The sequence below is a fragment of the Malania oleifera genome, chromosome 12, assembly GCF_029873635.1.
Source record: "Malania oleifera isolate guangnan ecotype guangnan chromosome 12, ASM2987363v1, whole genome shotgun sequence".
Taxonomy (NCBI): Eukaryota; Viridiplantae; Streptophyta; class Magnoliopsida; order Santalales; family Ximeniaceae; genus Malania; species Malania oleifera.
The window spans coordinates 4,800,974-4,827,307 of NC_080428.1; the positions used below are offsets into that span (position 1 = coordinate 4,800,974).

Consider the following 26,334-nt stretch of genomic DNA (forward strand, 5'->3'; position numbering starts at 1 on the left):
CTTTGGTATACTAAAAAAGAAAAACATAAGAATGAGTTAGGAATTGTGGACAAAGACTTAAAAGATAGCGTGGTAGATGTCAAAAGAGTAGGGGATAGAATTAAGAAAGTCAAGATGGTCTTAGGCCATGAGATAATAAATGTCATTAGTGCTTATGCTCCTCAAGTAGGCTTAGTAGAAAACCTAAAGAGATAATTTTGGGAAGATATGGATAGTATTATACAAGGATATTGGGGACTAAGAAAATGTTCATATGAGAAGATTCGAATAGACATATTGGAAGGGATAATGAAGGTTATGAGAGGATACAGGATATGGATATGGAGATAAAAGTGAGTTTGGGGATATGATCTTAGACTTTGGCATGTCATATGATTTTATTACAATTAATACTTGCTTTAAAAAGAGAAATGAACACTTAAATAACCTTCAAGAGTGGACAAAATAAAAATCAAATAGTCTTTTTTTAACCAGGAGGGTAGATCGCTCATTGTGTAAGGATTCTAATGTTATCTCAGGTGAAAGTTTAACTACAAAAAGTTTTATTGTTAGTCGTTAGATATATGTATTAACAAATGGAAGAGAAAGGATAACATAAATGAGTGCAAAGAGAATGACGTGGTGGAATCTAAATAGAAAAAATATAATAAAATTTAAAGATAAAATGATCAAATATGGTGATTGGACAATAAAGGATGGTGTAGACACAAACACTCTTTGGAGTAGGATAGCTAGCTTTATTAAAAAAATAGCAAAAGATATTTTAGGTGAATCAAGAGGAAGATTCTTGGATAGAAAAGAAAGTTAGTCGTGGGATCAAGAAGTCCAGAAAACTATGAAGACGAAAAGAACATAGCCAAAATGTAGAAACGTGGAAAACTTTGAAAAGTATAAAGAGGTGAGCAAAGATGCAAAAAAAAGGCTGTTAATGAAGCTAAACATAGATTATTTTATAATTTATATGATAAATTAAATACAAAAGAAGGGGAAAGAGACATATTTAAACTTGCTAAAACTAGATAAAGAAAGAGCAAGGACTTAGGTAATGTAAAATGTCTAAAAAGTGAGAATGATATTGTTTTGGTTAAGGAAGAAGACATAAAATAAATATGGCGAAGTTACTTAGTAAACTACTTAACAAAAACAAAGTAGAAGGCTTAAACCTAGAATTGATAGATGAGGAGAATGCTAAAAATATGCGATTTATTCACAAAAATATAGTTAATAAAGTAAGGCTTGCATTAAAAAAAATGAACAATGAAAAAGCTATAAGATTGGATAACATCCCAATTGAAGTTTGGAAATGTCTAGGTGATAATTGAGTTATATGCTAACCAACTTAATTGATACAATTATAAAAACTAAGAAAATGCCAGATAAATAACTATCATAGAATTAAACTTATGAGTCATACGATGAAACTATGGGAAAGGGTAGTTGAACAAAGATTAAGGTTAGAAACGAAGGTCTCAAAAAATCAATTTGGTTTTGTGCCTGGGTGATATACTACAAAAGTTATATATCTTTTAAGAAGATTTATAGAAAAGTTTAGAGAAAAGAAGAGGGACTTGCATATGGTATTTATGGACTTAGAGAAAGTGTATGATAGAGTACCTAGTTAAGTTCTATGGTGGATTTTAGAAAAAAAAGGGTGTATGTAGTAGGTGTACTTATGTTATTAAGTGTATGTACAATGAAGTAATGACTAGCATTAGGACTACTATTGGAGAGGCTAGGGAATTTCCAATCACAATATGTGGACATCAAGGATTTGCTTGCTCTAGTAATGGATGAACTTACTTAGAGTGTCCAAAATGAGGTTCTATAGTGTATGTTTTTCACAAATGATATTGTCATGATTAATGAAAATATGGGTGGATTAAAATCTATGTTAGAATTATGGAGGGAAGTTTTAGAATCTAGAGGTTTTAGGATAAGTAGAAATAAGATAAGAATACATGACATGTAATTTTAGTCATAGTAGGAGAAATATTGGAGAGAAGGTTAAACTTGATGGTGAAGAAATCAATAACACGAATAGATTTCGGTACCTAAAATCTATTATGCAAGCTAAAAGAGAAATTGAAGAAGATGTAATGCATAGAGTTAAAGTAGGTAGGGTAAAATGGAGAAGTGCCTCGAGTATTCTTCGTGATCGTAGAATACCTTTAAAATGAAAAGGGAAGTTCTATAGGACGATTGTAATACCATCTATGCTATATGGATTAGAATGTTGGGTGACTAAGAAACAACATATTCAAAAAGTAAAAATTGCGGAGATGAGAATGCTAAGATGGATGAGTGGTATAATGTTAAAAGATAAATTAAGGAACATATTCATAGTAAGTTAGGCGTAGCTCCTATGGAACATAAGATAAGGGTGGGACAACTTAGATGATTTGGGCACTGGCAACGTAGGCCAAGTAGTGCACCAGTGAGGCAGAGTGAGCTCGTTACTGTAAGGGTAAATAGAAGGGGTTGAGGTAGACCTAAAATAACTTGGAATGAAATAGCGACTAAGTATTTAATTACCCTAACTTTGTTGGAGGAAATTGCCCAAGATTGCGTAAGTTGGCGAAAAATGATTCATGTAGCCCACCCCACCTAGTGGGACTTAAAAGCTTGGTTTGTTGGTTTGGTTTTTAGTCTGAAATTGGTCTCTTCAATTAACTAGACAACTAGAAATGAAATCTAGCAAATATTTGGACTAAAACAAAAAATGGTAGGAGTTAAATAAATTAATGAACTATATAAATTATAAAGCAGGGGATCTCTTAACAACTTATTTTTCCCCTTAATTTGAATGTCATCTTTTCAGCATTCATTTATTTTCATTTTTTTCCTCTCACCGGTTCAAAGTGGTAATGGCTATATTGGGAGGATGTTTAGGTTGGTGAGAGTTTGTTGCGATTGGTGATGCCCTGCCTTTCTAAGATTTCTACCCTTCACATTGCATCTCTCAGTTCTTTCTTTTCTTAAGAGTGGTGCTCTCTTTCTTGGGATTCTGTCGTTTTTAAGAATCTCAATGAAGGAGATCTTGATGAGCTCACCACTATGGATAGCACTCTAGAGCCTTTTGTTCCTTCTAATAAAGGAGTTGACATAGTTTGGGAGGGCGATTCTTCAGGTATTTTCTCCATGAAATCCTTTTTCCTTCTTGTCCTTAAAACCCCTTCTCCTAATGTTTTCCTAGTCATTTTCTTTGGAGCTACATCATTTGAAAGGCTAAGGTTCCTTTTAATATCAAGACATTCATTTGGACTGGGTCTTCGAGTAGGCTTAATAGGCACGATATACTTCTATGTAGAAAACACACGCTATAAGGTCTTGAGTCCTGATATGTGCTCCCTCTGTCTTGGATCAAATGAAACACACACCTGGTACTTCCTTGCCACGTTGCTAACTACCTTTTATGCGCTTTCTACTCATGTTTTGGTGAAGCTTGGGTGGCTTTGTGAATTGTGAGGGGACGAGGTTCTCGCAAGTGAGCTTTTGGGGTTTTTTCAAATCCAAAATGGGTAGGTCTTTATGGAGATGTGCTGTTTTCGTTACTTTTGGACCCTTTGGGTTGAGAGGAATTTGTGAATCTTGAAGGATGACACAACTTCTCCTAGTTTGTTATGGGATAGTGTTGTGTTTCTTGCCTTTTTTAGGGCTCATTCTTTTGGGTTTTGTGGGGGATATTGCTGCTTGACTTGCAAAGGGATTGAAGGGTAGCTTTTATTTGCGTTTGTTTATTTCTTTGGAGGACAAATGGTTCTCCTCTCTTTGTACTTTGTTTTTTTTGTTAATTTATTTTCCCTTATTCCAAAAAAAAAAAATTTATTTTCTTCTTATTTATAAGTTTCTTTTAGCCAATGGAAGGTGTATTAGAATGAGATAAGAGTTCTAATAAATGAATATTAGATTAAACAACAGTAACTTCTTTTTATTTTTTTATTTTTTTTAATGTTAATAATGAAGGCTTAGCCGGAAAAAAAAAAAAAAAAATACAGGGGAAAAAACCATTAACCTGAGTTTTCATTGGGCAGAAATCTTGGGTTTTGTCAAGAAGTAGGTGCATTTCAAGTTAAACGGGACTTTGAGGAATGTCGATAGTAATCAGATTACAGCTCTATTAACAAATTAGTTCAACAAAATTGTAAGTACCTCAATACAAGAAAATTTAGAAAAAGCTTAGGTGAGGACATTCATGATGATTGAGGCATGAATTACAATAACAAGAACAAAATTGCTTTTAAAATTGACTTGTGATGGTTACTATGGATTTTACAAAATCTTAAATTATTAGGAAGTGATTTTTTTGGGGTTTATGCTTGCAAATCAACAATGGAGGCTATTTACTCTTTTATGGAATGGTTTAGACAAAATAGATATTTTATTGTAATCCGTATTGACCTAGAATAAGCTTTTTAGTGTATTGGGTTTTAGAAAAGCATTGCTTTTAGAAGAATCTAAATTGAGGTGTGCCTCAAGATGAGGCATGCCAGAAGATTCTCTCTCTCTCTCTCTCTCTCTCTCTCTCTCTCTCTCTCGTTCTTGCTCTCACTTGCATCAATTTGAAGAACGATACGGAGGATGATCTCCTCAAGTCACAGATCAAAAGAAAGACTTTTGATCTGCATTTGGAAAAGTTTGGGGACGGGAGTTTTGTTCATATGAAGGAGAAAGATCCTGAGTCAGAAATCAATGGATTAGGATCACCCTTCGACCGTAAGGTGGATCCCTTGATTTACAGCTAGGATCATTCCTCTTGCCACAAAGCATTTGGTAGATTGCTTTTTTGGGTGGCGAGTAGATCAAATTGCAGCACAGTCGAACAACAGGAGAAACTCTATATTCATTCTAGGGGTTTGAAAGGGGAAAATTTGCACAGCTTCGTTGAAGCCTTGGGGTTGGTGGGAGGTAAGCAGAATTTACCTAATCCCAAAGGAGAGTTTGGGAAGGAGCCTACCCAACCAAACAGTTGTTGGAGTTGGAAGGATTCCTTGGCTAGAGAATTGTTGCCAAAGGTCTGGCATGGTGGGGGGCACTGCAGCAAATGTGGAGGTACGACGTGATTTCTGACGAGCATGGCAGCAATAGATGGCCCAGTGGACCGCTCTTCGGCTAGGGTTTGTGATGTGGATGGTTGGGAGTCAAGCCCATGAATAAAGGATTGGGCTTAGAGTTGGGTGGGCCAGGGGTTATACATATTACTTTGCACTTGGGTCTGTTGTTGCCTTGTGGGTGATACTGGGCTTGATCCAAATGTATTTAAAGGGCAATTGACTTCAACTAATTCTTTAGAGCTTGCCCAAAACAAACGTTTGGCTTAGAAAAGTCCTTGTAAGATATTAGACTCAAAGTCCATCGGAGAATTCCATTGAGCAGCCCTTGGCACTTGGTGGATCACCTTATAACCAAGCCTCAAGAGATGGCTCCGGAGATGGGTGATGACACAGATGGGCAATACAAAAACTAGTTTCGGTAGTGCGATAAAATGGAGGAGAAACATCATTGTGGTACCTATTCTACAATGGGGGAGTTTGTGTGGTTGAGCAATTTGAGAAGTTAAATAGTAGGTATATGGATGGGGGAAGAGAGTTATTGAAAATAGATGAGTTTACTTGTGGTGGTGTTATAGAGGATGGGTGTGAGGAGGCTCTAATGGAAGATTATGGTTTGATTGTTCGAAATGGGAATCAAGATGATGCAAGCTTTAGAGATGACAAGGCAAGGATGGATGGGGTACTGGAGTCTCAGTTTGCCGATCAGGCAACATCATTAAAGGTTTATACTCGTGAGAGACAGAAGAGTGAGGATATTACCACTCGTTTGGTTTGCAGAATGAAATTGAAGTAGGAAAGGAATTGAGGGAGGAACGGAATCAAGGTACGAATGGCATTAATATTATTTTTTATTGTCATATTTTTTGTTCTTTACACTAATTACTATCCTTAAAATAATAATAGTAATAAGTACTTTTGCCATTGCAATTATTATTAGTCATTATTATTTATTATTTTTATAATAATTATTGTCTTTAAGGCAATAATAATTATTTTTTTATTTTTTATTATTGTTATTGTTCTTTTTGTTATTATTATTTTCATAGTAATAACTATTATTGCCATTATAATTATTATTAGTTGTTAATATTATTTTTTTACTATTTTATGATAATTATTGTCTTAAAAAAATAATAATTATCTCATTTTATTATTTTTGGTCTTGTTATTATTATTATTTTAATAGTAATAAATATTTTATTAGTTGTTAATGTTTTTATAATAATAATAACAATTATTATTATTTTTTGTTGTTCTTATTTGATTGTTACTTACATAATAGTGATTATAATTAATGTAGTTATTATTTTAATTTATTTTGTTTTTATTACTTTTTTTGTTTTTTATAATAATTATTATCCTTGAAATAATTATTATTTTTTCTTTTTTTATTATTATTGTTCTTGTTGTTATTATTACTTTACAATAATAAATATTATTTATTGTAATTATGATTTGTTGTTATTATTTTTATAATAGTTATTGTTTTTTAAATAATTTCTATTATTTTGGCCTTTTTTGTTGTAATATTGTTCTTGTTGTTATTATTACTATTTTTTTAAGAATAAGTATTATTTTTATTGCAATTATTATTAGTAATTATTATTTTTGTTATGATAGTAATAATAATTAGTATTATTAGTATTTGCTATTGTTTTTAGAATATTTTTCATTATAAAATGAGTCTAATTCAATTGAATGAAGATTGATTCTAGCCCATCTGGACTGGAATCATGATTCCCTCATTCATAGGAATCGTATTCTGGTCGAAACGCAGTTCCACTCTTGATTCCACTGAGCAAACGCAGGAATGCAATTTCAATTTGAAATTTGATTCCATTCTAGGCTCAATTCCTCAAGCTAAACCCCGGACGGGGGGTTAGGGATGATATAATTGTGAAGAGCCTTAGGACAGATGGGAGGCCAGTTAAGGTGCTGTTTGGTATCACTATAAAAAAATTATGAAAACAAACTAAAAACGAAAATTAAAAACACAAACCAAAAATTTAAAATTGAAGACCCGTAACCTCTTTTGTTAATAATTGTATAAGATTAAACTGAATTAAAAACTTGATTAAAAAAATGATAGTTTTTGTCCTTGAATCAAATAACAATTACAAAGTATGATTAAATGATAAAAGTACAAAGTAATATTAGTTAAGAATACTATAATAAATGTAAAAATTACTATAATTATTTTATGTAAATTATTGTATATGATAATTGAAATATAGTAAAAATATTTTGTAAATGACTTTTATAATTTTTTTATTTTTTGAAAATTTTTTGTACGTTGTTTATTTTAAATATATTTTATATTCATGTGGTCATTTTATTTTAGTTTCAATTAAAAAGTATGGATAAAATGAATGATTTAAATTAAAAAAATTTAATTCTGGATACTAAAATTTTTTGGCAATTAGGTTGCCAAAATAACTGAAAATCATAAAATTTGGTTTTTAGTTTTTTGGGCAAACAATTGAGAGCCGTCGATAGAAATAGAAAATTGGTAAATAAAGAAACACATTTTGATAATCTATTTCTTCACTGTAATGAAACAAAAACTGGAAATTGAAAACAATAATGATACCAGATCGGCCCTAAGCTCTTTGAAAAATGCAGTGGGGGTAATTTTTTCATGGGTAAAAGACATTAACTTCCCTTGAGGTTTAGCAAAAAGATAGGGACCTTCCCTAAATTTAAGAAATTTTAGAGACCTCCCGTAAGGTTTCAAAAATGCCATATACCTCTTTTGACTTTTGATATTTGGGAGTCTGGGACACTTACGCCCTTCAGAAGACTTGTTTTTTTTTGCAAAATACAAGGTGAAGTTAGTGTTTTTTTTGGCAAACCTCAAGGGAGGTTCGTGGAAAATCTTGAAACTTCAGGGGTGGTCCCTAAAAATTTTTGAAACCTTAGGGGAGTTTAATGTCTTTTACCCTTTTTAAGTTGTAGACTCAGACAGATTGAAAACAATCTTAAATAGAAAATTTAGTATGGGAAACTTCATTGGGGAGGAAGTGGGTAGATGTGTTAGATTAGGAGGGTGACATGGATAGTGATCTTGATTGTCATCAATGGCTTTTCTTAGATAAGGTTGAACAACTTGGTTATGGATAAGATGGTTCTAAATTTATGGGGGCTTATTCTTCATCTCCAATGGATGATCACTTGGAAGTTGTTGGCAAGGTCTTAAATTTTGATTTCAATTCAAATTTCGAAACTCCAAAAGTATGCAAATTTCGATTTCGATTTGAAAAAAAAAAATGGAAATCATTAGTAAAACATGGAATTCTTTTATGAATCTTTAGAAATGATTAATAGACATAATAATGTAAGTTTTAGGACGAATATATTACAAGTAAATACATCTATGTTGTGTATAAGGGTGAAGAAGTTGTAATATAATATGTGCGTCAAACATATTTGTAAGATAATGTACATGAAACATAATTAGTGAATCAGTTAATACAAATGAAATTCATAAATTATTTAAATATAATTTATTATACAAATAATGATAATTTAGAAATGAATGGTTAAATAAAATGTTGTTTTATGTTTAATTTCAAAAGCACTTGTAATAATCATTTGTTTCGATAAATATAAATAAAATTTATTAAAAGAGAAATTTCATTTCACTCCTAAATCCCTAATTTGAATTTCGAGGAAATTTCATTGTGTGGTTAAAATTTCGACAAGTTTCACCAAAATTTCAAGATTTCAATAAATTTCGGATGATTTTTTGAGATTTCGACGAAAATTATACAAGACGGAAATCAATTGCCATTTCGATTTTGAGGGTGACAGAAATCGGAAATTTCAACAATTTCATAGAAATTTAAGACCATGGTTGTTGGATTGAGGAATGATGATTTAGAGGAGGTAGAAGATAAGATTTAGAAGAATGAAATAAATATTGATTTTGTATGTGGTATTCATCATATGCTGGATAAAAAAGGTATGCAGCTAGTTGATTCAGAAGGAAAGGAAATTTGCTTGGATGAAGACATAATCAAGTCTAGGAAGGGGGCAACGGGAATTGGCTAATTTGCAATGTTCCATCAATTTCGATGGGAAAGGTCTGAAAAGAGTGTTTCTTAGGCAGTGTTTTGTTTAAGCTTTGTTAGGGTCTTGGGTGGACGGTAATAGTGGTTTGGGGTGGTCTTAATTTTTTGTTTTTTTAATTTTCTTTGTTGATTCCTTATTCTCTAATGCTTCTATCTTCTTTCTCTCTTAATATAACTTATTTTATTATCAACATGACAAAAAAAGAAAAAAAGATGAGGCATGCCTTTAACTTATTGAGGCACAATCTAATTACCAAAGTCCAAACGGGCACACACTGAGCCTTATGCATTTGCACAAAAAGCATGTCTTTTTGCAGCTTTTTAGTTGAGGCTTGTGCATTTTGGGTGTGTGAATCCAAATTAAGGCTTGCCTCAAGAGATTCACATAACTCCTTGAGTCACATTCTAAGAAAACAAATCTCAAAAAGACCGGTGTATGCTGAAGCTGATGCATTTCTAGGAATGGCATGCATTTTTATGCCTTTTTGGTTGAGGCTTTTGCATTTTAGGTGTGTGAATCTCAAGTTATATTTGACTGGTTTTATAGGGCAATTTGAAAGAAATGTCCCAATATGAGTTGATTTCGAAAAGTCTTGAACTTTGACTTGTCCAAAATAATTGAGAGATGCACTTTAGATCTTGAAATTTATTTGAACTTTGTAGTGGTATACTACCTTTTGACATGATATAAATTTGAACTTTATAGTGTTACAGTATCTCTTGGCATGATATAATTAATGAATTCAAGTATTATTCTTAGAATAGCCAACAAGTAGTTTACAATTTACAAATATATATTATTTTTCAAATTTTATTTGTAATTTTTTTCTTTTATGTTTATAAAATATATGTAATTTATTTACACACACACACACACACACACACACACACACACATATATATATATATATATATATATATATATTCTAAAAATAAATTTCCCTAAAGCCTTACATCTCTACACCTTCTTTATGGTTACGCGTCATCTCATATAGATTAAAATGCCTCAGCTCACGCCTTTGTCTTTCAAATCATTGTAGAAAAGAAACTGGTTTCTTGTAGTTATGGGATGCTCTCAATGGTGTGTATGATACAGTTAGTGTGAGAATGATTGTTGGCGAGATAATTGCCTCAGTATTAAGTCCTTTTTTTGTGTTGGTTATGGATGAATCGCTCAGCGCAATCAACATGAGGTCCCATGGATATGTGATTTGTGAATCATATGGTGCTAATTGATGAGAATAAAATGTAGGGTCAATTTGTAATTTGTATTTGAAGAGGAATCATACAATCTCAAGGTTTTAGGACTTGATAGGACTGGGATTATTTTATCCCTTCTGTTAAGAAAAGAAAGAAAAATGCCTGCTTTGGCATGAAAGGAACCCCTTTCCAATTGTAAAAAGCTGAAATTCAATAGCTTTATATAATCTATAATACTCTGGCCATCCATCCTACACTGTGTACCTACAATAAAATTGAATTCTTTGACCACATATTTCTGAGATCTACAAGGGCTATCCTTTTTATAAGGATATAACAAAGCGCAACACTGGAGAATGGTAGGCGTATTTTCTTCGGAAATAAATTTGGAAGGCAGGAGGTCTGAGAAAGTTGCCTGCTTTACTTGGGAGGCAGCCTGGAAGAGGATATAGAACTTTCCGAAAAGTGGGAAGATTTTGGTGAATGAATTTTTTTTTCTGGCTAAGAAAGAGAAACTGTCTGCTTTCCTCCTTTACTGATCTTGGACCAAGGAGCTTTGGGATAAAACACTCTCAATGATTGGTCTATTTTTAGGTAAAATCTGATTGAATTTTCTGAAGTTTGTGCTTGTTAAGACATAAAAATCTGTACAGAACAGTTACAGCTGTCGCAATTTAGCCCGACAATATTTTTGGATTGTGTAGAAGGAGAGACAGTAGAGATTTTGGTGGAAAGGAAATCTTTCTTTCTGAGCTCAAAAAGAATTGATAGCTTAAAAAACCTTTTTGTACGATGGTGCAGGTGAATTTGATGTAAACACATATTAACCTTGTTGATTTTAGGACAGTGGATGTTTTGTATATGGGTTGGTGACCTTTTGGTGCCCCCTTTTGTTACATCTTTTCTCATTTGCCATTAGAATAGAAATTCTTAGAAGGGAGGTTCCGTCCCTCAAAAGCTTTTGTATATCTCTCCTATCAAACTAACAGAAAACTGGCGATAGGATTGAGTGTGGTAGCTTTATTTATTTACAATTATGAACACCCATGCCTGTAACTTGACAATTGAGCCTGTAGCAACCCACTGAACTCTCACTGTATTGCTGGCCAGGCCTCCAACTGTTGAATCCAAGAACAATGTTACAAGAGTTGTTGCATCATTTCTGTAGTACTTTTTTGCAGAGAACATCTATTCACTTAGCTCTTTCCCTTTTGTTGGAGGTTGTCAATATTCAAAGAAATCTTCATTCTCACACTTTAGATCTGTTATCAACTAGAACAGAGACATTGAGAGGGTTACTACACAGAATGAATGAAGGATATGTCATCTAAAATGGATATGCTCTTACGAGCTGTTATGTGATTGTAGAATACCTTTTAGGTTGAAAGGAATCTTATATACCATGATAGTAAGATGAGGCATCTTATGCGGGGAGAATAATGCTGGGTAATTTGGACAAGTTCTATGCTCAATGAATGCTTGAGGATGTTAAGGTGGATCAGTGGTTGGGTGGCAATGGTAGGAAAGAATAAAGTGGATTGCATTCAGGTGGTGATAAGGGTAACTTGGTTCGAGGATATGGATATTCCGTGCCAATAAAGCATGAAATTGCATAACATTGTGATGTAAGATGTCAAGGAAATAGAGTAGAGAGAGAAATTGAAGAAATTAGATTGAGAAAACAAGGAATAGAGAGAGAAGTAAGAGAATTAGGAAGAAGAAGATGAAGAATAGTAAGGAAGAAGAAGCAGATGTGCGAGGGAAAGGGAAATCTGGAATTCAATTCATGACCGCATACTAACTGTGCAGTACACAAACCTCCAAGCAAAGTACTGATACTCCTTGCATTAAGAGTAAAACAAATGATTATGGAAGAACTTTTAAAGAAGATGAAAATTTAGACCCTACATCTATCAAAACTTCTAAAATAACTAATTTTCCAAAATAAGTCAAGAGTTGTATCTTAGATCATGAAAATAGTTTGAACTTTGTAACAGTATAGCTATCTCCTGTCATGATTTATGTCATGTATTCAAGTTAGCAAATTTTGAATGGCCAATAAGTAGTTTGCAAAGTACATATAATTTTTCTTTTTTACATTATATTTGTAATTTTTGTAATTCCCTTTTTTTTTTTAATGTATAATTTATTTACATATTTTTATCTTAAAAAAAAATTCTCAAAAGGCTTATGCCCCAACACCTTAAGGCTAATGCCTTGCCTTCTGAGGGTTAAAATGCCCCTCCTTATGCCTTTGCCTTTTAAAACATTGTCTTGTAAAGATCTTCAAATTTTGGACAGAATTGGACTATAAATCAGTGTTTGTTACTCTCACTTGCAGCAGCGATTTATCATCAATTTGCTAGGGTATGGATTTGATCACAGATGGCTAAACAGGTTGGGTAATAAGGAAAGAGGAATGCTTGCAACGATTGCTTATTGCAATCTATTTGTACATTCCTTATGATTGGGCACTTGACCATTTTTTCCAACCATAATATGGGACAACCACTTCAAGGGGTATTGGATTCTCAATGCTACCTTTTTTTTCTTCCTCACTTTCATAATTTATGCTGAAGGGTGAAACAGTTAGCCCTTCTTTTTTTTTTTTTTCCTCAAAAAAGGAAGCCCGATGGCTCAATCATAGGAGATTGTATGAGGAGGTTGCATGGAGTGACAGCTTGTAGCATCCCTTTGAAGGTAATCAATTGGGTACCTTGACCTGTTGGCCTGAAACTTGGAAGTCATGAAGTGGCTGGGGGTTTCACAATTTGGAACGACTGGGGGTTGCAACAATGGCAAGGGGCTATGACAGTGGAAAGGCTTCAGGGGCAGGTAGAGGGGCTAAGACCATGGAGACTTGTGACAGACGAATCTGATGTGGCAGGCAGCACAATGTTCTGAATTTTCTGATAATATTTCTGGCAGTTCTGGGGAGTTCTGGTGAATGTTTGATGGGGAAGAATTGCTCAGCACTGGCTGTGGTGGTTGGGTTTCTGGCTTCCAACAATACTTGCTGGCAATGACGATGAAAATGAAAAGACACCTAATGTTCCTGATGAATCAGATCTGAACGAGTAATTTCTCCTAATCTTTACAATCTCATCTGACCTAAATCTGCTAGATGTAGGCAAACTGTGTCGCAGATGTTGGTACTTGGTTTGCAATGTTGAGCAAAGTTATAGGGGGCGGGACTCAGATGTGCTGTAAGAAACTCTTCCTGAGAGAAATTGTGCTGTTGACAACTGGGAACAGAAGAGAGAATAGAAGTAGGAGAAGATGAAGGAGAAGAAGGAAAGAACAAGATGACGATGATGAAGGAGAAGCAGCGGAAATAAACAGAAGTCTGAGTTTGATTAATAATTGCATTATAACTGTACAATTGAGTAAAGTCAAAACAATTTTAGGAAGCATGTTTTCACTACTTTTTTACAATAGGGTAACTCACATATAAGCACGTTTAATATATAGTTCTCCAGAAACATGTGTGGTGCACGAGAGATGCTCTGCAATGCTGCAATAATTAGACAAATTTTGTTGCTGCTTTTGGAAAGATTCCTGTCAGAAAAACTGATGAGAAAAATGGAAATTTGAGGCTTTGTACATCTATTGGCCAGCACCTGTGTAATTTGGGATTCCTTTGGATGAGTTTCTTTGAACTGCAATTCTATGTTGGTGCTTTTACTTGCAACTTGCAATGACTGTGAGTAGTGAGCGTATAAATTGTAAACAATTACTTGTAAACTAAGTGACGGCTTTGAAACCCAATTTTTGGCTCGAAGAAAAAAAAAAAAAAAGACAACTTGATGCGTCTGTCAGATCCAATTTTACCAACCCAGAATTTTGTGCTCAAATACATATGGCCTGATAAGGCTAGTGTTAGGAGATGGTTCGACAGCCATGAAATTTTAAATCACTTGGTTGGAATTGCAAATCAGTGCTCACTCATTTTTATTGTAAAATTGTGATTTGTAATCTGAAGTGAGAAACCATTGGCACCAACTTGGGGATGAATGCCATTTTCTCTGTATTTCAAGTTCATGATGAGCATTTCCTAGGGCAACATCCAGGAGAAAATGAACAAATGGGTGCCAATGTACTCGCCAGAAAGATCCACCTTTTTTTTGTTCCTTTCTAAGGCGTTTCCCATTTTTTCACACCTGACCTGCCTGCCTAATCCACTCAACCCAACTGCGCAAGTTGACCACATCACGGTACATGGTCAGTTTGGTTAGGATTTTTCAATTTTCCCAATTGACCTCCACGGCATAATTAATAACTTATTATCTAATTTACATTATCTTAAACTAATATAACTTTTGGAAGTTTTCAAGAGGGGTGTTTAATGTTGCTACTTTAATTCTGATTCTGTAGCCGTATTATGGGTCAGTTTTGGCCTTGGGGGAACTCTGTGACTCTTCTTTTTTTCTTTTAATGAAAAATGCATATATTTTTGGCATTGAACTTAATTTATTCATTCATCAACCTCAAATCTTTTGTAGTTCTTCTGTATATGGAGCATTTCATTAATTTTCTCTGTCGATGGCAGGATCTACAGCCTATTGATCGTTTTGTTGTGGAAGAGTATTTGCTGGATATACTGTTGTTCTTCAATGGCTGGTTTGTAATCTCATTGTCGTGTTATTTCCATACTTTCCTATTCAGTTGTTGTACTTTGTCTGCTTTAATGACACCTAGGAAGCACTGATAACAATATGCAATTTTGTTAGTCATGGTAAGGGCACAGGGATATGATAATACTTAAAAAATCTAGGATACTTGAATTCAGTAATTTATAAATATATATTTATACACAAAATATTAGTTTATAGTCCTAGAGTTAATGGAAATAGAAAAAAGAAAGAACTTTAAAATTAGGGCCTTCTGGTTTATTGTGATATTTCATATTTTTTTTTGTCTGATAATCCTTAATCCCTTTAGCCTTTATCTCCCCTTTTCAATTATAGCCCATAAAAATTTTAAATTGCACATAGAATCCCATTTTTTATTTTTATTTTTTTTGAAACTACGAAAAAGCTTAAATATATTCTACCTATATCATACCCAAATTTTACCCATAATTATAAATTTGAGTTGTTGCAAAAATGCATATTCTCAATTTTTTCTAAGATGGGTTGCTTTATTTTGTTGTGTGATTAGTCATGAAGTATTGGTTGTATCTTTAATAATTGTAGGATTTATGTTTAGATGAAGATTTGAAGCGCGCTCTTTACTTACTTAGGAGTGAGTTGGAAAATTAGCTTGATTCTCCTTCTCTCTCTCTCTCTCTCTCTCTCTCTCTCTCTGTTTGTTTTCCTTCTGATTGATTTTTTTGTTGTAGTACCTGACCACATATTGATATGAACGTTCCAAAATGTTGTACATTTTCGTTCTAGAACGCTAAATCTAATGATCCAAAGTTTTAGTTTAATATTCTTCATACAGCAACCCTTTCTTTTCTCAACAGATCATCGTGAGTAACGATTCGAAGCTTTCATTGACATCTACTAAAGCGCTGAAGCCTCTACTGGAAGGGGGTACCGGAGTTTCCATGAGGGTATCATGTAGTACTCGATGTCGATTAGGTGGACGAATGTGGGAAAGTTTATGGAGTTAGGGTTGGGATGGAAAGGAAGGAAATTTCTGTGATCATTCCTAGTGGTGCAAAGGGTGAGAGTTGGTGAAACTTTGCGAACGACTTCTGAGAGATTGCAAAGGAATTTCAGAAGGAATCTGTTGCTGTAGTTGCAGATGACACTTCCCGTCCCCAATTGTGGAGTCAGGTGGTGCTGGAAGGTAAAAAGGGCGAAGGCGTGTGGGTCATGGTAGTCAATCTTGATCTGGAAATCAGGTTATGGTGGGTGGGAGAGAAGATTGGTGTTGTAGATGTGGAGGTGTGACACAGTCGAGGGAACCTTGGTTTCAAAGTCAGGACCCATTGCAGAATGACTGGAATCGTTTGACCAGGTGGTCAAGGAAGCTAGGGTTTCGGCAGGAGCAGCGATCTTTTCAGATGCAGTTAGGCTGCATTCAGGGAGGAGGTTGCAAATAGGGATGGGTAAGGTGGTATTTTTCCGGTTCTGGACCTGGCCCAAATAATAGAAAAAGAAGGTACGCGTTTTTTAATAAATTAGGAAACTTATTTGATCAGACCCAATTTTTAGGAAAGTCTGAAATGGGCTCAAAGGGAGGATCTCATTCTTTGGCCTTCATGCAAAATTCTGTTAGATCCCAGAAACCGAGAATGAGGAAAGAGAACACTGTACCTTTTGATAGTATTTTACATTCACAGTCCACATATTCCCAAGATATGAGTTGAATTGATCGAGTTTTGAAACAAACTCAGATTAGCAACAGAGAAGATTTGAAACAAGATTGTGTTGATAAAAAAAATGCAACAAGTTTAGAAGAGGGATTTGAAAGTGATGTGGAAAAGTGTAAGAAATTAGAATTTGCTTTGTGGGGGAGGAAGTCTGATGGTTTTTGTCTTAATTATAACAAATTTGAGGGAAATAAGGTTTATGCTCATCGGAGGGGGTTTCTACGGGTCTGAAATGTGGAAGGTGTTTGAAGATAAGAGAGAAAAATCTGGTGATTTGGTGGCAAATTTATTAAGAGGGATTTTAAAGGAGAGCTTAGTATAGTGGAAGATTCACATGTTAAGGAGGTTGGGTGTAGTTATGGGGTAAGTAAAGAAAAAGGGAAAGAAATGGGGGGACTTTTCAGATTAAGAAAGTTATGATATTGGTGAGTTTATTAGTCATGGGGGAATGTTGTTGGATGAGATTCGATAAGAATATGGGTATGATTTGGTTTCTCGTTAAGAGATTGGGGATTTATCTTATGTCCATCCAACCCCTGTTGGAAGGACTTGAAGGAGTTTCTATATTTGATAATGATAATTTGGTTAACAATTTACAGCAAAGTGTTGGAATTTTGCCTATACCTGTGGAGGAGGTTCCCAAGAAGGACCCAGAAGCAGAAGATCTTCTGGATTAAATGGGCTTAAAATTGACTGATTTTGGAGGAAATGAAAAGTGCATGGGTGGTAGCAAAAGTTGAAAGTTGAAGGGACGAACGGAAATAGCGAAATTGAAGAGCTCGGTAAATTATGATGGAAAGGGGTTGAAAAGGGCTTTCGTTGGTTAACATTATGTGGTGTTTTTTGACTTACGAGTTTTGATGGTGATGTGGCAGATACCTATCTCATTTTGCACTGAGCTGCATCTTGGAGTTTGTCTACTAGGATGTTTATATTGGTGAAAATTGAGTATGGGATTGTTGGAGGCTTTCTTTTGTCTTTCTTTTGGAGGATTGTGGAGGGTGATGCTTTTATCATGTTGTGGCATTGTGCTTTCTTTGCTATGTTTTGAGACTATGGTTGGAGTGAACACCCACATATATATTTTTCTTTCTTTTATTATTTTATTTTTTTAATGGTTGTTCTCTGCTTATGTAGCTGCTTTCGGATAGTATTAGCTTTCTTACATTGTCAGCTACCCCTTTTCCTTGACGCTAAAATTGTCAAAAAATCATCTCTCTCTCTTTTTTTTCTTTCTTTTCTTTTTTTAAAAAGGAAAAATCAAATCTTTCAGGCTGATGAGTTTCCAGTGTGAGATATGTCAATGAAAGTAGAAACCATCACTTAAGCTTGTTACTATAAAATAAAACCTATGGAACTGTGGCATGCATCATTATGTGTAGGAAAGGGAGCAAAGACTCTTTATAAAACAGAAATTGACTCCCTTTTATTTAAAGGTGGTGACATCTGGGAATTTTTATGGAAACTTGAGCAATCGTGTGAAAACTTACGACCATGATCTTGTGCAAAATGATGCAATACGTTGCATGGTTTGATAACAGTGGTTTTGATAGCAGGCAACCAGATAATCTCACATCTTGACTGGAATTCTGTACTATATTAGAAGGTTTTTAGCATATGGAATGAAATGTATCAACAGCAAAAAAGAAAGGATAATTATGTGTTGGTCATTGTTGAATGACATATTAAAGAAAATGAAGATTTGCATGTTTACATTCTGAAAATGGACTCCTTGAAACTCTGTAGTGCTTTCAGATTTGAAGTTGACACGAACTCCAAGAATTGAATGAATACACCTTTTTTTGTCCATGAGAAATTTGATGCAATCTGAATCATTTAATTGTCCAAATAATCAAGCTTGCACCAGAAAGAGTTCATGCATATTATTATATTAATGCTTATGCTTTGAAAATGAACCAGAAATATTTGTTCTCCATTAGCAAGCGTGCTCATATTCTCAAGAAAATGTTTTAGCAAACACATTATCATTAATAAAAAATCTAATGTGTATGCAAGGGAAATAGTGTATTAATTGATTTGTGTTGGATATCCATAAGTGCTGCTTATTGGTCTTTATATGTCTCTGGTGTTGATTTCTTGTCAGCTCAGATGTGAATCAAGCCATATGACTGCTTATTGTTGGCTTTTATTATTTTCAGTATCTTGGTGAATTTATTTCATTTTTTGTGTTTTTCATTTTTTGGGCTTAACTCTTCAAATTTTTTGTTTGTTGGTTCCTGCAAAGCTAGTCGAAAGGAATGTGCTTCGTACATGGTCGGTCTGCCAGTTCCCTTTCGATATGAATATCTAATGGCAGAGACTATATTTTCTCAGGTATAAATTGGTTGTGTACCTAACTCTATCATGTGCTTCTTAGAGTGCAACTTGACCACAGTGCCCTTCTTTCTTTCCTTGATGACCATCCTCCATCACTTAATTAGCAACTAATATAGCATCCACAATCTGCCTCTTCCCCCAAACACACACAAAGCACCCTGGGCAAGATAATAATATATTTTTTCCATTCTTGTACTGCCATATGGATGGACTGTTGTGCTATTGCTGTCTGTTATAGTACCTAGGTCCCTCATCAGTCATCATTCTGAATTTTTGATAACCTTGTTGGCACTCTTTTCTTCAGAAAATAATTTTCATCAATAGAACTTGCCTGACAATATGCCTGAGATATTCCAGGCTAGCACAGAATAAGCTGCCTACAAATTAACATTCTCAGTGAAACAATAAAACTTGATGTGCCTTGGGTTGTGCAACTCATGGGATTTTTAATTCTGCTAAATATGCAACATTTTGTTCTCTTTACCTGAAGAATGTCGAGCCATTCTCCTCCTTGTTATACTTTCCTGACAAATTCTGCTTCTTATGAAGGTGTGACAGAAGAAGTGTATGCAGCTGAAATATGTGCCTTGCAAAGTGACAGTTTTACATTTGTTATAAGATTACAATTCTTAGCGTGTGACTTTGTTTTTAATAGTCATTGCCAGCATTTGCTTAAAAACTTTCTAGTATTATTTTAGTTTACGCATTTAATGTGATGGTGTGACAAACAGTGAGTTTCTGATGCCTCCATTGCAGTTACTTTTGCTACCACAGCCCCCATTCAAGTCGTTATATTACACTTTGGTTATTATTGACCTCTGTAAGGTAGTATTGAAACTTTGCTCTCTCCTCTTTTTTGATAAGTATAGATTTTTATATACTTTTTGATGTCAAAGATTCTGATTGAGGCTGCATTCTTAGGCTCTTCCTGGGGCCTTTCCTGCGGTTGTTGCTGGTGCAGTCCGTGCTTTGTTCGAAAAAATATCTGATCTAGATATGGAGTGCCGAATGCGACTCATCCTTTGGTTCTCCCACCACCTGTAAGCCAAAGCTTCATAAAGTTTAACATAGTATTTTAGGGTGCATTTCTGGGACATTTGAACCAGCCAGTCATAAAACTTTCTTGGGTCGATGTATTGCCTTTCCTAATTATTTTTTATAACTTGGGGTTCTTGTAATATTATTTTCTTTATTTTTTTATTTTTTTTCTTGTTTTGTTGTGTATTTGTTAGTTTTTTTCTTTTTACACACACAAACATACAGATGCATATTTGAAGCTTGATTTGCAAATAGGCATTTAACCTGAACCCCATCAATTTTCAACCATTATGCTGATATAATTGTAACTTGCCAATTCTTGAATGCACACTTGTTACATTCATCTAGCATACTGCTTTGCATATGCTTTGCTCGACCCCAATAATTTGAATACCATCGGATCCACTACTAGAAAATTGCTGAACTGAAAAAAGTGCTTAATTTGTTTAATCCTAAAACTGCGCTGAATGTCACAAGTACAGATTGGTTCTCTGAAAAATAAGTGTCGATTATTAGTTTTTGTTGACAAAAAAAATTGTTTATTAAGTTAACAAGTTTTTTAGTTTTTTCTAATTAATATAATTCATCACTATTATTTTCGAATTTGAAATGATCATTAGTTTATGTCAATAGTAATATTATTTATTAAATTAACATTTTTTAAAATATTTTCTAATTAATATAATTCATTGTTATTATTTCATAATTAACAATAATTTATTTTAGTAAATAATAAAATAATATAGTAAATAACAATGTTATTAATTACACTAACAGATTTAATTAATAATTTCTGACTAATATAATTCTTTATTATTTTTTATTAACAATAATATGTACTAATACATTCAAAAATAATGTATGGTCATTAATTTATGCTAACAATAATATTATTAATTAAATCCACAGCTCTAATTTATGTTTTCTAACTAAAATAATTCATCACTATCATTTTTGAATTAAAAAATAATCATTAATTTATGTGAAGCATAATATTGTTAATTAAACAAATAGTGTTAGTAAATATTTTCTAAGTAAATTGCATTTTTTGATTTGAAAAGAATTATATTAACAACAGAATCAGAAAGTACAATGAGGAGAGAACAAGCTGTCCTCCCAAAAAGAGTGAAATACAGACTAAAAAATTTCAAATACAGAACAATGACAAAAATAATTAATTATTACAAAAATGCTGCCTGTCAATCTCTTACAAGTTTGGGCAGCAGTGAGCCCCTAAAGAACGCAAAAGAATGGACCCATTGGGAGGCTATAAATATTGCTCCATCCCACAACAGAATTTGTGAAGTTAAGTTGTCATAGAAGGTTCTTGCATTTCTTTCGATCCATAACCTCCCCAAAATTGCAAATACTGCACTACATTATAGCAGTTCTCCCTTCTTACTCTTTACAAAAATACTACCTGTCAATCTCTTAAAGGTTTGGGCAGCAGTGAACCCCTAAAGAACCCATAGGAATGGACCCATAGGGAGGCTGTAAAGATTGTTCTATCCCACAACAAAACTTGTGAAGTGAAGCCATCATGGAAGGTTCTTGCATTTCTTTCGATCCCTAACCTTTGCAAATACTGCACTACATTATAGCATTTCTCCCTTCTTACTCTTTACAAAACCTCAATATGTCACAAGGAAAAAGTTGCCCACAGCCTGAGGCTTCCTTGAAGCAAGAAAAGAGGGTTCTCCAGAGGTGGGCAGCAACCCCACAATGTAGGAAAAGGTTCCTCATTATTATTTTCTAATTAACATTGATTTGTTAAAATATGTAATAAAATAACGTGGTTAATAATATTATTAATGAAATTAACATCTTTAAATAATAATTCTTAATTTATATAATTCATAATTATTTTTAAATTAACGACTATATGTTATGATATGAGATTGTATTAAAAATAATATTTTTAACAGATTTAATCAATATTATATAATTAATATCAGCCATCACTATTCTTTTTACTTAAAAAGGATTAATTAAATCATCAGATTTAATTAATATTTTCTAATTAGTACAATTCATTGTAATTATTTTATAACTATAAATAATATATTTTATGACATAATAAAATAATATTTGATTGTTAATTTATGTCAATAATAATATTGCTAATTTGCTAACAGTTTTAGTTAAATTATAATGATAATAATATTACAAAATTGTCACGTGCATGAACAGCACCCACTTTAAGTGGCAACAAGCAATCCTTCTTTGCTTTTCATAATCTACCTAAAAAAGTGGCTCTTTTTCAACACTTCTTTTTATAAGCACTTTTTTGAGATCATGCCAAATGTCTCTTTTTGCCCAAGCACTTATTTTAAATGATAAACGCTATAAACACTTCTTTTTTTTTTCCCATTGCTGCCAAATGATATCTAAATGAATTTTTGATAGATATATGGCCAGCTATGTAGCTGTTATTGAATTGTCTAGGATAACCAAAGTTTTTGAATTTTGATCACATTTTTTTAATTTATGAACAACAGGGATTTAAGTTTAACAGCAGAGTTTTATAATAATAGTTTGCATGATGAGTCTTAATTTGAAAAATCCTAAATGATTACTATGAGTGTGTTAGCAGTTTATATTTGATGAGTCCTCCATTGCTCATTGCAAGGCCATGGAGGACCTGGACACCACCCAAGAAAACATCATCAGTGGTTAATCTTATCAGAGCATGGCTATCATGAATGGCTATAAAGATTGGAAGAATTGAAAGTCGAAATGTCACCTTTTGGATTGGATTCAACTTGCTTGACTAGGTAAAGTGAATAACTTTGCATGATACCTCTTTGCATTATTTGTGAAGCAATCTTATTTAAGTGGGTTTGGTGGCAATTTTGGAAAGGGCATTCTTGCAGCAGAGTTGTGGCTTGGAATATGGAAGGATGGGTGTGAATGCTGGGATTGTAGGTCCAAGAGCTTGTGAGTAATCAGTAAGCTACCGGATTTGTTTTGGAAATCATGTGTGCATCCAGTTGAAAAATTTTGTAGGGGTGTTGTGTTGGTTTGAAAGCATGGAGCAGTGGAGACTAACTTTTAGCGCACAACTAAAAGGTGTTCTTTTGTCATTTACACTAGTAGGAGAAAATTTTCTATTTCTGTTCATTTAATCAGGTTGGTTTTGATAATGCTAGACAGATGCTTGATCTGCAAGTAAATTATAGAATTGGTATATCATTTGTTTCTTCATTTTAATGCCCTTGGAGCTTTTGACTTTCTTAGCATATTTGGTGATGCCAAATTCAAGAAAGCAACTATTTCAATAGTTTTCCTTAGCTTCTCTTCCTAAGGTTCTTTATGTGCCTTTCTTATCGCCAATCACTTTTTTTTGGTTTCTATGGATTCTTTTATTCACAATATAGCCATGTAAGACCTTTGTATGCTCGTGGGTGTATTGCTTACAATGTGATAGATCATGCCCACCTAGACATGTAACATGTAGGTGATTGGATGCGATGCCATGTGGAAGGTCATTCTAGATGGGAAGGGGTTTTATAATAGCAATGGTGATTTTTCCTGTGCAATTTTGGAAAGAGATGGAGAGATGAGATGTTTTAGGGAAAAAATGTTGTTGAAGATTGATCCCAGACATCTACTAGTGGGATTTGTGACAAGAAGTTAGCCATTGGTTGAGGAGGTGATTTGGCATGGGGAGCCTATGGAAGGGGGTCACCACCTCATTTGTAACCATCTCTCGAACATCCATTTGGAGTTGTGTATTAACTCCTTGCGAGTACAGGGGAATGCTGCCTCAATTCTCTTAAATTTGTCTCTTCTTTCTTAGCTTACCTTGGGTTTCCTTCTTGATGGATGAAGGAAACACTCAAGTAAGGGGTTGATTACCTTAGTGCCACACGTTGTTGGCTAAGGACAGAGCAAAATCTAGGCACATGAAAATCTTATTAGAACACATCTCAAGCAATCATGTGAGTAACCCCAAGGAAGGAGCATGGCTGAGGTAGACGACATGGTGGATGGCAATCATGGAAAGTAGTGGATGCAAGGAAACAATGGATGAAGCAAGGAGGATCCAAAGTGAAAGAACATGCTTGGAGTTATTGATGCAAAGTTGGTTAAGTTGCAGTTGGCCATTGAAAACATGCAAGATCATGGTGAGCAATCTTGATGATAGATGGGATGGCCTGCCAAGCAAGCAATATGATGTCAAGGGTTTGGTATTAACTATATAATGATTTAACTCATAATGTGCACTAGGAGTTGGCCAACTTGCAAAAATATTTACTAAAGAGCGTTGAGATGCTTAGGGCTATGGGTTTAGGTTAGGGAAGATTGGACTGTGTCTAGGTACTACTCAAGACACTCTAAAAGTGTGTAGATTGGAAGCCTGAACCCTAAGATGGCACATGGAATGTGAAAAATTTGGACAATTTCCCTTGGCACATGTGTGGTGGATGTAAAGATAGACTACTATCCATCATATAGACATGTGAACTCTTTGTTTAAAGAGTAGGCATGGGAGATCGAGAAAGATTGTGCATGATCGATTCTTGGAAATTTTCAAAAGTCCAAAAGTAGTCCTACCCCGAGATTGCTGGCTACACTCAAAGAAGAAGATGTAGCTGCGACAAAAGAGAACAATTTGGGAATGCATGGCGGAATTCTTTTTTCTTGTCTTGGAGATCTAGAGCTTGTCATAGGATAGTTCCTCAAATTTCAAGATAAACACTAACATCATGTGGAGACCAATCTATGTCGTAGGGAATGTGCATTGAGAAGCACAATCGTCATTGTGGAGTTAATGAAGGACAATATCATCTAAGTCTCACCCATCCGATGGCAATGGATGGAGTGTGGGAGAAAAGGATGATACTGATGGGGATGAAAGGAGTCATTCACTTGATAAGAAAGAATAAGAAGGATTGAAGGGGTAAGAACCATGGGAAATATCAAGGTGACATGAGTTGCTTCCTATTTGAGTGGCCACCTATGGCTAAGGATTGCTCCAAATGAAGTAAATTGAATGACATGCATCTCTCTTAGAAGCATGGTTTTAAATAAAGGCCGCGACCATTACGTAACGCCGTTACGTAATCATTTTTGGGTTACCGATACCGTTACACACTGTGAAATCGGTGGGAAGAAAAATCATGGCCGTAGCGGCCGTTACGGACCTCGACCATTACGTAAAGGCCGCTACGGCTGTTACGTAACCGCTACAAGATTGTTACACCAAAAAAATTATTTTATTTTTTACTTCTCACTTTTTCCCGCTCTTTCATATATCATTATCAATATACCAAGTGGAAAGAGGGGGAAAAGATTATAAAGAAGTTGACAATGATACAAATTTTACTATTTCTTTAAGTACTCACAATAGATGCATTAATTAACAATTTGAAAATACTAACTTGTTAGGAAATTATTTTATTTTGATAATATTAGTAATGTGATATTTATGCTCTATATTTTTCAACTTCAACCTTATTTCTTTTCTAGCTATTTTATATTTGTATTATTCATACGTCTTATCTGTCTAATAGATTAATGGAGTGTAAAATATATTTTGTTTTATTAATTAATTTAGCACACATAAGAATTTATCACAGATAAGAACAATGAGAAGTATAAAGACGCGCACACACGTAATTTTTCTATCAATGGTGGTTTAAAACAAAAGTAAACTTGTTGCCCACACCAAATAACTTAGTTACTAGAACTAAAGGATCCAAAATACACTAAAACTCTTTCTAAGAAGGGCTAAAAGCTTAAAACATGCAAGTACGCTAATATGCACAAGGTTCTGCGTGCTTTAAAAAAATTCACGGTGGCTACTCCCGCTTCCCGTTATGTAACATCCGCTACTCCCGCTTCTCATTACACCCGTTACTGTTACGTTACGCTACCCACTACCGCGATTTAAAACCATGCTTAGAAGATGAGGAGGCTAAAGATCGTGTAGTGGAGAACAACGCATGGGGATTGATTCTTTGAATCACATTGATTTCTTGGATACTAGGGAAGCTTGGTGGAGAAATAAAATTGGGACTTGATGTTTGTGAATTGATTTGAATGGGAGCGACCCAATCTTTGGTTGACATGGGAGCCAATAATAACTTAGTGTTAGCAAAGGAAGTTAGGAGATTGGGAATTGAAGTCTCCAAGGAAGAGGGATATATAAAGCTATGAAAACATGCAAGGTACTGTTTCACATGGGGGGACTGTGTGTTGATGATTGGAGCTTCACCATGATAGATATGGACGATTACTTGATTGTTCTTGGGATAGATTTCTTGAATGGCTCAAAGGCTATGATAATGTTTCGCAATGGGAAGATCCTCCC

At 34.2% G+C, this 26,334-nt stretch overlaps 1 protein-coding gene across 1 annotated transcript in view; it reads left to right on the forward strand.

Moving 5' to 3' along the window:
- LOC131143772 (nuclear cap-binding protein subunit 1) overlaps positions 1-26,334 on the forward strand; it is a 110,850-nt gene that overhangs the window by 61,618 nt on the left and 22,898 nt on the right. The window contains exons 10-13 of the mRNA XM_058092085.1: positions 14,871-14,941; positions 18,893-18,977; positions 19,737-19,805; positions 19,902-20,020. Coding sequence (XP_057948068.1) covers positions 14,871-14,941; positions 18,893-18,977; positions 19,737-19,805; positions 19,902-20,020 — 344 coding nt within the window. The remainder of the gene's footprint in view (positions 1-14,870; positions 14,942-18,892; positions 18,978-19,736; positions 19,806-19,901; positions 20,021-26,334) is intronic.